Here is an 11,369-nt window from a genome sequence, read left to right as displayed (position 1 = left end):
TGAGCTTCCACCCATTTCTTGTTTTCGGGATTTGTCAGTAAGAACCGCTTCATCTCAGATGATGATAGGTAGCAACAATGGTACGGAAATTCGAAATGAACGAAAAATCACAATAACATTAAAAAGTGATGGGATTTATCCAAGTTGTGATCATTTTGAGAAGCAATCTTTTTGTTAACTAAAAATCACAATAACATTAAAAAATGATAGGATCTATCCAAATTGTGATCTTTTTGAGAAGCAATCTTTTTGTTAACTACGGTATTTAGATTTTACAATATATATTTAGGAAAATCTAAACTTTAAGTTAGGATAAAGAAATAAATAAAAATCAGCTTTGGATTTTAAACCGAAGAGTTAATTAACCTTGGGAAGGCAATAATTACTTGGAGTAAGCGGATTGCGATCCGCTAATTCGTACTTGTTCTACGTATAGAGCGATAGGTCGGTGACCTAAATCACAAGCGCTAAGCTACGGTAGCCCCGCTGCAACGTCTCTCGAACTCGCGGCATTACCTCGGCGAAATGACGCGATGCAATCATTGTAAGCAACAGTGGCAATGCGGCCTTTCGAATCAGTCCATGAACAGACAACTCTGTTTGCGCCGTGTGCTTAAAACAGCGTTTAAGCATGCAGTAGCGGTTCCTTTTACGCATCAGTTTGACTCGAAAATCTAACAGCACCCGAAAGATGATGCACCACTGCTTAAACGATCATATGATTCTACCCGGAACCGTTGAGCAAAACAAGGTTATGACCTTTATATAATCGAAATCAGCTTGATCCTGCTCCTCATACATCATGTACTCAATGAAAGATACTTAGCATGCAGATTAAACAATAAACTTTTTAGTGAAGCGACCATACGAATGCACAGCACTTAGAATACCTTTTGCTCTCATGTAGAAAGGCAATTAGTGCGTCCAAGCTGAAGATATTTGTTAATGCAGCTATGTCGGCAATCGCTTGATCTTACGCTTTCAAGAAGGATAAGCTGGATATTATGTTTTCGAAATGGGTATAAACGTAGGATTTGTGCGTGTGCATTCTCATCTTTTCGAACGTCATCCTTACCAAGTTCTGGTGCTTGCTTAAAAAGAAGTCGCATCTTCCCTGCCAGCACCCGACATATCCAACGTAATGCGTCTATGATAAGTAGCAAACTCTTTTATTGATTCAAAATTCAGGTCATATGTTACAATTCAGTTCGTTTGAGACGTGCCACGCTTCTTAAAATGTCAAAAGGTTTCTCGTCATGCGAACTTGCAACTAAATGACGTTAAAATTATCCTTTGATTGTGTCAAATATTTTCTCTACCTTACTGTTCTACTTCTTCAAAGTCGTCTTCGACAAAACGTGGCGCCTCATCCATCATCCGCGATTTGAAAGGTTTGATTGACCGTTTAGCAGGGACACTTCCCACAGTGCCTGGTTCATTAACTTTCTTCTTTGCTGCTGCAGTGGCGCCTTTGACTAAAACTTTTGGCTGTGGAGGCTTTTTAGATGCTTTACTCTTAGCTACTTTGTTTAAAGCCCGTAGTGTCTGCAAGTCGGTTGCGCCTGGTGTAAATAAAGCAAGGACCTAGCCGCATACATATAATTTGATTAACATTTTCTGCTAAAAGACGTATCACGAGAGCAAAATGGAGTCATACCCGGTGGAACATTCGATTCCGTTCCTGGCGCTGATTAAGTGCCTTGTATTCAGATTCTTTCATGTGTTTTTTGTCTTCCGTCTTCAGCATTTGTCTTCAGAGCATGAGCCCAGTAAAAAAAATCATTTTTCTAGTCAACACCCTTACCTGTATTCATTTTCTCTTGCTACCCACTCTTCTTGAAGCTCAATTATTGCATGTAGCATTGTCCCAAGCTCTGTATCTTTTGCAATGTCTGCAAGCACAAAAAGAGCAAGACGTCTCAACTTTTCACCAGAATACATCAAAATTTACCCAATCGCACCTGTTTTGATCACATCAATAGGCTCAATAGTCGCTCGCTTTTCATATGTACTAACAAACTGGGCTAACGTATCAAACGCGGCATCCAACTTCTCCTTTTCGTTTCGTGCGACATCGCGCGCTTCCAAACGCAACATATTCGACTGCACACAAACCCAGCAACACGACTCAGTCTTCTTTTTCACGTACTATACAATAGAAAGTTTATCCCAACTTTCAAATACTGCTTCGTATACGGCAAGAATGTCATCAATGTCGCGAAATATCCCGTTACACGCCATTTGTTCGGGTGAGCTTCCACAACCAATTTATCTACAGCACGTAGAGGTTCATCGAGCGACCTTGGAAAAACCTTTGGAATCGAAGCTACGCCTGCCACTGCAATCATTTAAATTCCTCGACAACTTATTATCTCATGCTTTTAATCAGAAACCTTTCTTCACTTACACTCCTGAACTGCTGTCCTCAGCACCTCGAGTTTATTCACAATCTCTACATTTGGTTGCCAGTCACTAGCTCCATCCGGAAGCTCAGTCAGAAACGATCTTAATGCACCATCCACCGCGCGTTTCTTGCCTCGTCCGTCAACAAATTCATCCGCTTCCCTCTCAAATGTCTCAATTTCGTCTCCAGCATTTACAAAAAAGCCCGAGTGCTTTGTTTTAATTCGAGTCTGTTCTTTTGCATCCTCAATATTTTGCTGCAATTCCTCATCGTCAATAAAAGAATCTTCCGAGTCGTATAAATCATCATCGTCACGTCGGTCCAAACCACCCACATCATTTCCATCTCCATCATTTAATACAGCGCCACCCCCGTAGCGCTTTTCCAAGTGCTCAATAATATTAAAACGTTGTGGACGTAATGCTGGCGCTGAATTCCAGGCTAATTGTGGGACACTATTAGCTGCATTTATTGATGGAGTAGTGAGTTCAGAAGATTCCAATTGACGTGCACTCTCGAGAACAAGTTGCTTGAAATTGATTTCTGCTGGACATGAGCTGTGAAGGGAGACGTGGAATAATTGCCGCGGCTTTGACTCTGTGAATTCCGTTGTCGCCATTGTAGTGATCAAAACGATGTTTTGTGATAGTATTTATATTTAAATTACAAAGACCAATAAATGTACAAAAAGTAGTATTTACACATTCATCTTAATACTAAATAGGCTCACATGGAATAGGAATCTGAATAGTACATTTATGTCTTCTTGTGATGTGTTTTATCGTGCAACAAAGGTTAACAATTTGCTGTATTGATTTTTTTAATAGAATTCTTCGTCCTCTCGGTTAATTTCATCACGAACATGATTGATCTCAGACAAATGCTGATCTTTCAGATGCAGTACTTCAGCGATGCGAGCACGATTACGAGACCATTCGTGAACCTCGGCATTTTTAATAATATCGGCAACTTGAACATGACTTTGTTCCCGGATAGCGTCTTCCTGAGCTAGCAATTTTCCTATGTGAATGTCATGAGATCCATTTATGGCATTATTTAAAGCATCTCGATCGTTTAAAATTGCGCGGCATTCATCAGTCAAATATTCATCATCTTCGCCGTCATCCGATGCCATTCTTTCGAGCAAAGTGACTGCAAGCTGGCTGACATTTTCAAAAAAAATGTTTTCCATATTTTCAATCGTACGAAAGTGTTTAGTGGTGATTTCCCGTGCTTCGGAGCTTATCACATCGATAGAGCTTTCCAATGCAGTAATTAGTTCTTGTGCCGTCTCAACGACATCAGACTCAAAATTCATGAGCTGGTCATGCAGCTTTTCGCTGGAAAAAGTGGCTTCTTGAAAAAGCTGCTGACCCACTTTCGAGCTCAATCTGTCAGCTTCCGATGCTTGAGTTGCAGTAGCTTGCTTTAAAAGCTCTTTGGCTTTTTGACGGTGGGAATTTATTGCACGAATACTGGCTTTTTGAGTATCGGACTGAAGTTTCTCATACGTTGCCTTGAAAGTGTCAACCTCCTTGGTCACGTTTGCATGTTTATCAAGAAGAAGGAGTTTTACTTCCTCAGTTGCAACCTTGGCCTTTTCAGTGTAGTCATCAATGAGGTTGCGCAGACCTGGCAATGCTTCGATCTTACTTATCTCTGTGTCTTCTTTAAACATATCACCTAACAAAGTCTAACAAACACAGGTGAGAATGCAAGCAGATTTTTCTTGACAGAATGTTGCCTACTTCGAGAATTAACACGTTTGCGTCTTTTAGCATGCACATATACTTTTGTTGCTCAGCTTCGCGTGTTAGTGCAGCGTCCTCAATGGCACGTATTTCCCTTGCTTCCTCCAGTTCATCTTGATACTGCTCGCGTGCTTGAATAGTATCACATTTGTTTACTAAAGCGTAATCGAGATACTTGAGCTTTTCCAAATGTGCAAGTATGAATCTACGCAGCTGAACGTAAGTTTTGATATGATTGAGAATACGTCAAAAAAATCCTACAATCGATATTCTGGGTCCGTGCACACAGGGTTGCCGCTCAAGTTAAGTACGCGCAGCTTCTCAAGACATTTTAGATGTAGTAGCCCCTCCGTGGATTGTAGCAAGTTGTTCCCTATCGATAAAACCTGCGGTAGAATAAAAGTAATATTTGGATCTGGTGATGATCGTGAATTAATGTTACATCATACACCTGTAATTTCTTGAGTGTGTCAAGATTTTCAAGCTTTGAGATATTGTTGTTGTATAGACTCAAATCTGTAAGCTCGACAAGATTCTCCAAACCTTTGATCGCTGAGATGTTATTAAACGAAAGATCAAGCCATTTGAGATGGGTGAGGTGACCAATACCATCAATCTCTTCCAGCACATTGTTGTCAAGCTGCAGCCTTACGAGATAACGCAGTGTCTCGAGATTTTCCATTCTGAAGATGCTTTGAAACGACAGCGACAGGGTCTGAAGCTTACCGAAGTCAACACTTTGATTAACCTCATCAATTGCATTGTTGTTGACGGGGTCTAATTCTGCACAAACCACCTTCTTTATGAGCTCGTCACTAATCACAGCCACTTCTGCGTGTCGGACGCCTAGTCGATACATTGGCCTAGCCTCGTATTGTAACAGATCGTTTTGACACGACGAGACGCTTTGATGAGACTGAAGAAGTATTTACAGCGTAAGACGGTTTTTGAGCTTATCAATGAAAGCATTTTCACTTCATCTTGCGTTGTCAGAAAATATGTAGCTTGGTTTTCCTAACTTCGCGAAAAAAACGATCCTTTTTCGTACATGGTGACAAAACGATTCAAAGCAGTGGTAAAGTATATGGTAGTGCAAATTGTGAAGGCAGGTAAGGCTGTGATCTTTATTGGCGACAGTCTTACGTTGTTTGGTCAAAGTCTTTGCAATAATGAAATTTCAGGCCTCAAATGATATCCTCGACATGAAAGTCTATATATTCGTGACTTAGCTGCTAAAAACGCTTCAATAAGTTGCGACTTTTGTATGCTCATCAAGAGACTAAGACGATAAGCAGGACATACCACGTGCACGATACACGAAAGAAATGACTAACAGCATAATAAATAATTGTTGTGGCAGAAGCAGCAGCTTTGTATCTTACAAATGACTCTTTTTGGCTCACTCTATTTCGTTTTGTCTTTACTGTCTTCAACTGAAACTTCTCTCGACAAAATAGCTGACGGGTGCTTTTGAAGCGAAGTGAGCTTGGTCGAGTCGAGGTAAATCTCGACATCTGTAGTCGCGTCTACTGATGCAAACGTCTCATTTTTGATACTTGATAAAATTTCGGACTTCATCTCTACTACCCGCACAGGATTATTTACAACCGCTTCCGTCTCATAAAATCGACGCAGCAATTCTTGATAACGTCGAAACTTGTTTGTCGCATGAGATATTACTAGCACAGCCAAGATCGGGTACAAAACGCCGCCTGCGATCGATAAATATACGCAATGTCCCATTTGCCAGCAAGTACGACCCGAATTATTCTCTGAACAGCGACTTAATTGATCCTTGTAGAAAGTCGAGTTGATGATAGGTTGATACATACAAATGTACCAAATTACAGCTGATGTTAAAAGTGCAATACCATTAAAGACACACAAGTGCATCAGGTACTGGTCTGCAATGGTGCAGTGCTTGGTAGTAATGAGATGAAAGGCCCAGATCACTACAACGACGGCGCAACCAGCCACTACTGACAACATCAGCTGCAAAATCGTCACAGCTGTCCCACAATATACTTCCATTACTGAGCAATACTGCTTGTGTAACTCTCCGACGGCATTTTTGCAAAATGGCTGCTGTTTAGTGCTGCGATATATGCATCAATAAGAATAGGTGCCAATAAAGAGGCATAACGTACCATTGCGCACTGTATGTATCAACGCCGCTTTCTTGCGGCGGAACCCAAAGCGAGTTTCCAGGATCAAATCTCGGATCGCCCACATGCTCCGTAAAGTTGAGCCAAAGACCCATACCTTGGGAATAGTAAACGGTTGCGTTGCGCTCGCCTGACTGCGACAGCCAGTGCGGCATGAGCGTCGTATACCATATTAAAGGAACAAGTGCTACAGCCAGCAGCACCACTACAGAAGCATGGATTTAATCTAGACGGGACAATAGTCAGTGGAGGTGCCAAAAACGCACCCGAGAGCTGCAGCACGGTCATCCTGGATCTAGCCATTTTTTTTAAACGAAGTACTACAAATCTAACAAAGTAGTAGTATAACAAGTTCGTATGAGACATAGTAATAGTAGATGCGGTGGTTGAAGTATTACTATAGTAGGTTAACATGGAATTATACTTCCAGCTTGCGACTCGACGGCGACGCGCATTTTTTCTGCGAATGAGCATTGTTGACTTCTCCTTCTTCCAAATTCTCATCACTCTCATCAGAAAGTTTATGATGTTCCATAGGAGTGAGACTTGCCAATTTGCGCGAAATCTTCTGTGCCAGCAACTGAGATGGATACTCGACTAAATAGAATGATACAGTCGCTAGCATAATTACCAATGCAAAGATCAAGAAGATTCGGTCGTAGTAATATCCTTGATTTTTCACGGGTTTTGTAAAAATCACAAATACGTGCAGAAGATAGACGGAAAAGCTAATTTTGCCCATATAGCGAAGCACGACCCACTCGAAAATGTCAGATACAGTAGACGGCCGCAGCAATTCAATCACAATAATCAGGGACAGCTTGACGCTTATAAATGGCATGAAGTATTTCTTGGAGTCAGACAGCGGCTGGCCCAGCCAGTTAAAGAACAATCCACGGAAAGATACGCTAAGAAATCCCGCAATTAAAATTGCCTCTACGATTCGAAGACCAATAACGTGAATAGTTTGAAATTCCAGACCACGAGCTTTGATCCACATATCAAGCTTCACGGAAATAACAGCAGCCATGGATCCCGCCACAAACGTGGGGAGATGCGCAGATAGAGGCTGTCGATAAAAGTTTGATCGGGTCGTGTAGACACCTTCATGAATGATCCAGACATACAATGGCACAAATGCCAGCCACCAGCAACGTCCAATTTTGAGCACACAGAGAACAAATATAGGCAAGAGAAAATAGTATGAGATTTCAAGAGGCAGTGTCCACAGTAGATAGTGTCGATGCTCGGGATGAAACGTAAGAGTCTGAAACAGATTAAAATCCTCAGGCTTTTTCACCAGATAGTATTGGTGCTTGTACTCGTACGGTAACAACCACAACACAATAGATAGCAGAGCAAAAAGCGGATAGACACGAAAAAACCGTTTCGAGAAGTAGTCGAGTAATGTAATACTCCACTTTCGATAACTTGCCGATTCAGCAATCAAACTAATGCTTTTCTTCATAAAGATCATTGTCAATAGGAACGAAGACAATACAAAAAAAGTGTCGACACCAACGGCTCCCAAACAAAGGTCGTGCATGTAACCAGAATGCTGAGTTACGACGGTGATCACTGCCGCTCCACGTAATCCATCCAAGAATAAAATCTTTGACATCGAAGACTGAGGCTTTCCCCTCGGCTTATCTAAAAGACTGTTTGTCACAGGCTGCGATGCTTTAGCTTTCATAAGGGTCGTCTCTTGGGGCGAACCTTCCTCTTTCACAACATCCACATGAATAGCTTGCATCATCGCACTTGACGTTTTGTGTTCAAAAGAACGGTCTTTTAAGACTGCCGATAAGCTTTCAAGCAAAGTTCATCAGCAATACCGCAATACTTAGTGCGAACGTGAGGTACGTGGCGGTAGAGCCATACAGTAATGTTACATCTGTATCGTTGTATAGTAGCAAATGTAACCTATGCTGATCTCGCCTGTTCCCATAACTGTCCAGCTTTGCATCTCAGGGCTAGGAGAGTGGTACTAAGGATAGGCACTTTGTAACTGGCTCGACAGAGTCTGCTGTAATTATCTATTTGGCATTCAAAAAGCCATTGTGCAGATAGTTTATCATAGCTAAAACAATGTCTTTTTCCTTAAGTAAGAAGTAAAATGAGTCGCAGTGCACTTGGGATATTCCACGGGGCATAGCAATAGGCCGCAACAGTGGAATTTAAATGACTTGTCGTTTTTTGTAGTTATTGTGCACAAAACAAGAAATCGTTCAGATGTAGTACAAGATATCGTACACGTCGGAAACGATGATATATATTGATATCGCAGCGATTGGCGGTACAGCGTGGACAACTTGCTTCCTTATTGGTGGCAATTGTAGACTAGTCTTGCTTTTGTCAATCACTTGGCCACGAGTCGTACAACATACTTTCTCAGAAAGAAGAGCATTATATAATCATGATGACAACGGACATGTTTAAATTGCACTCATCGTAAAAACATTTTTTCGTCGACAATTGGTAGTGCTATGGACGGAACATTTTTTAGCCAATCAAAGAAAGAACAGTTCATTTACTTATCTAACGGGAGCCGAGTATGCACTGAAATCTACCACAATGATTTGTGATCCCCTCAGTGAATAAATCAACTGGAAGTTGTTGTGTTGTAAAATGTACGATTGTGTGCGTACACATTACACTTGTGCGAGACTTTGTACGACCAATTTCCTAGGACAATGGGAAATTGTAAGTGAGAGGTCCGTGGGACACGTATCACGTCACGCAGTGCATATTTTTATAAATAGATTCAAAAAAACATAAAGACTATCTCACTCATATTACTCATTACACGGCTACTTTAGAAACTCTCGGGTTGACTCCTCGGTGGAAAGTACAAACCCATCCTTTACGCGTTAATTAAGGCTGATCATGCAGTCGAAGCTTTTACTGTGCAAGGTGCCTGGTGAGCCCATTGCAATGGTAGCACTTGTAGGATGGAAACGAGTTCTTAAATATGAAAACTATACACACATATATAAGTTCAAGGCAGACGTAACGACACCCTAATTGGAGTGGATAAAATCAACCTCTGTGACAACGCCAGGATAGTCATGCTGTAAAGGATAATGTTACTTTATCGGATAAAGCCAACCCTTTCACTTACAAAGTTCCGGTTATCCTCTCTGGGAACATGCCGACCCAGTCTACATTGTTTTCATCAAGCAGAACTGACGGATAAATTTCCCGATGTGGTAGGCTCTCATGCTTGGGCTGAGGCAATTTCTCGTTGGATAGTGTTCACCAGTGAGAATATAGAGGTGAGACACCGTGAGGAATCGTCGTAAAGCAGCTTATACGAAGCATCCACTTCCTCTAGGATAGGGACAGGGAAAGTCGCTATTCCTAGCAGAGATCAGTCGATGTATGCACAATTTAGCCATGCTCCAAAGCAACTGCGCATTGCGCTTTCGGTCTTTGAGCTGGAAGGCCACGTGCGAGGCTGGATCTTATGTGCAGTGTCTCTGCCAAAAATCATTTTTAGAGTGTTTGGTCAGCCGATGTTGCAGGCATTCGCGTCTCGTGACCTGTGCTATTGGGTTTTAGCCAGCCGATATTGCAGGTGTTCGCGTCTCCTGACCTGCGTGGTTGAATTTTAAGTGAACTAGCCAGGAAGGCGATAATTGACGGGCTAATCCATGAGTTACGGACTGTTTGCCAGCAAACTCTCTTCCGGGGAGCAATAACTGCCTTCATTTACTTGGGCGGTTTATGTATAGGTGGAAATCGCGCCGCAAACCTCTGCGCCCACCCTTTCGTATTGGAGGAAGCGATGAGCATCGCATAGAATACCGAGCACAACTTCCGGGTCACGATGGCCGTTGGACAGGGGTATATTGATGATCTATGAGCGTGTCAGAGGCAATGAGCCTCATCCAAGCTGAGAAGAAGTACAAAAATTCTGCTGTACAAAATAAGCTTTGACTCGATGGATTCGCGGCAGAAACGGAAATATAATAGGTTTGTACGGTCCACGCAGAAACGGAACCGCAGAATCAAGTCTAGTTTAAACCGACACAATAAATGTACTTACGGTGTACAATACCAAAATATGCGAAGCTTGAGCCTAGCAGACCACGTGCCCATGGATCTCTACTTTACAAATGGTAATGTCCCTGTAACGGGGTTACACGAACCCTAATAACAGGGGTGTGTGTGTGTCACACGAGATGTGCATGGTGTGACCACACACCCAAACAGGAATACGGGTAGCCACTAGTCATGCATGTATTTAGATTTTACTATATATATTTAGTATATTTAGGAAACTCTAAATTAAATTAGTAAGCGGATTGCGATCCGCTAATTCATATTGGTTCTTGTAAATCACGAAAGGTCGGTGACCTAAAGGACGCTTCCTCAAGCGCTTAGCTACGGCAGCCCCGCTGCAGTTGGTAGCACTTGAAGTCAATATACACCTGAGTCGTTTAGACTGATCCTCTGTTAGGATAGAGGAATTTTTCTCTTTGCCCCATGACATGCAGAACGGGCTTAACAAGCTGATGTCTTTGCTTGGCCCTGAGGGCGTTCAACACCTTGTAGCACAAGGCCCCGAGGCAATGGGGTGCGCGTCAAGAGGCGTTTTCGAGTAACGGAACGCGCTGCTAGAGCACCTGCAGCAGACGATATTTGCATCGTTTGCGTCTATGACGCCACAGTCGGTGACGGAAGACTTCCCCCGATTTAAGCCGCTCATGGTGAGCGATAAGGTCTTTGAGGGGAAGGATAAATAGAATCTCCTGCTCTAAGTGAGAGAAGTCGAGATGGCCATCGCACCCGCCATGCTCTAAACCGATCAACAGCGCGTGGCGCTAGCCATCTCCAAGTTCGGTGGTCGAGCGCGAGATTGGGCACTATCGTGCGGCACTTCGATCGGAACTGCGTTTCCCTCCTGAGTGGGGCTAAAACTGCAGCTCTCTCGAGTGTTCTCGCCGCCTAATCAAGCATACCGCGTGCGATCGCGTTTCCGTGTTTGCCGCCCGACAGGGCAACAAGGAATTGGTGGACTTTGTCCAGAGATGCGCACTCTATTGT

At 42.6% G+C, this 11,369-nt stretch overlaps 5 protein-coding genes across 5 annotated transcripts; all 5 read right to left on the bottom strand.

The window, feature by feature from the left end:
- Positions 1 to 453: 453 nt before the first annotated feature.
- Positions 454 to 903, bottom strand: PHALS_05008 (uncharacterized protein; the record flags this gene model as incomplete). Its single annotated transcript, XM_024722736.1, has 3 exons — positions 454 to 702; positions 760 to 821; positions 891 to 903. The coding sequence occupies 3 exons, from the start codon at positions 901 to 903 to the stop codon at positions 454 to 456; spliced, it is 324 nt and encodes a 107-aa protein (XP_024573783.1).
- Positions 904 to 1,320: 417 nt separating this feature from the next.
- PHALS_05007 (Ubinuclein/Yemanuclein) lies at positions 1,321 to 3,023 on the bottom strand (the record flags this gene model as incomplete). The annotated part of the gene is made up of 6 exons (XM_024722735.1): positions 1,321 to 1,584; positions 1,658 to 1,751; positions 1,805 to 1,892; positions 1,962 to 2,103; positions 2,175 to 2,338; positions 2,408 to 3,023. 6 exons carry the CDS (start codon positions 3,021 to 3,023, stop codon positions 1,321 to 1,323), a joined length of 1,368 nt encoding a protein of 455 aa, XP_024573782.1.
- A 201-nt stretch (positions 3,024 to 3,224) lies between these two features.
- On the bottom strand, positions 3,225 to 5,014 carry PHALS_05006 (Protein phosphatase 1, regulatory subunit, and related proteins; the record flags this gene model as incomplete). Its single annotated transcript, XM_024722734.1, has 6 exons — positions 3,225 to 4,097; positions 4,153 to 4,360; positions 4,417 to 4,541; positions 4,607 to 4,707; positions 4,765 to 4,870; positions 4,952 to 5,014. 6 exons carry the CDS (start codon positions 5,012 to 5,014, stop codon positions 3,225 to 3,227), a joined length of 1,476 nt encoding a protein of 491 aa, XP_024573781.1.
- A 545-nt stretch (positions 5,015 to 5,559) lies between these two features.
- On the bottom strand, positions 5,560 to 6,608 carry PHALS_05005 (uncharacterized protein; the record flags this gene model as incomplete). The annotated part of the gene is made up of 3 exons (XM_024722733.1): positions 5,560 to 6,250; positions 6,303 to 6,525; positions 6,587 to 6,608. 3 exons carry the CDS (start codon positions 6,606 to 6,608, stop codon positions 5,560 to 5,562), a joined length of 936 nt encoding a protein of 311 aa, XP_024573780.1.
- A 130-nt stretch (positions 6,609 to 6,738) lies between these two features.
- PHALS_05004 (acyltransferase family) lies at positions 6,739 to 8,076 on the bottom strand (the record flags this gene model as incomplete). The annotated part of the gene is made up of 1 exon (XM_024722732.1): positions 6,739 to 8,076. One exon carries the CDS (start codon positions 8,074 to 8,076, stop codon positions 6,739 to 6,741), a length of 1,338 nt encoding a protein of 445 aa, XP_024573779.1.
- Positions 8,077 to 11,369: the final 3,293 nt, after the last annotated feature.

This window comes from Plasmopara halstedii, assembly GCF_900000015.1.
Source record: "Plasmopara halstedii genome assembly, contig: Scaffold_287, whole genome shotgun sequence".
Classification (NCBI taxonomy): domain Eukaryota; phylum Oomycota; class Peronosporomycetes; order Peronosporales; family Peronosporaceae; genus Plasmopara; species Plasmopara halstedii.
The sequence above is the reverse complement of the archived record's forward strand: the minus strand, read 5'-3'. Positions and strand labels throughout refer to the sequence as shown.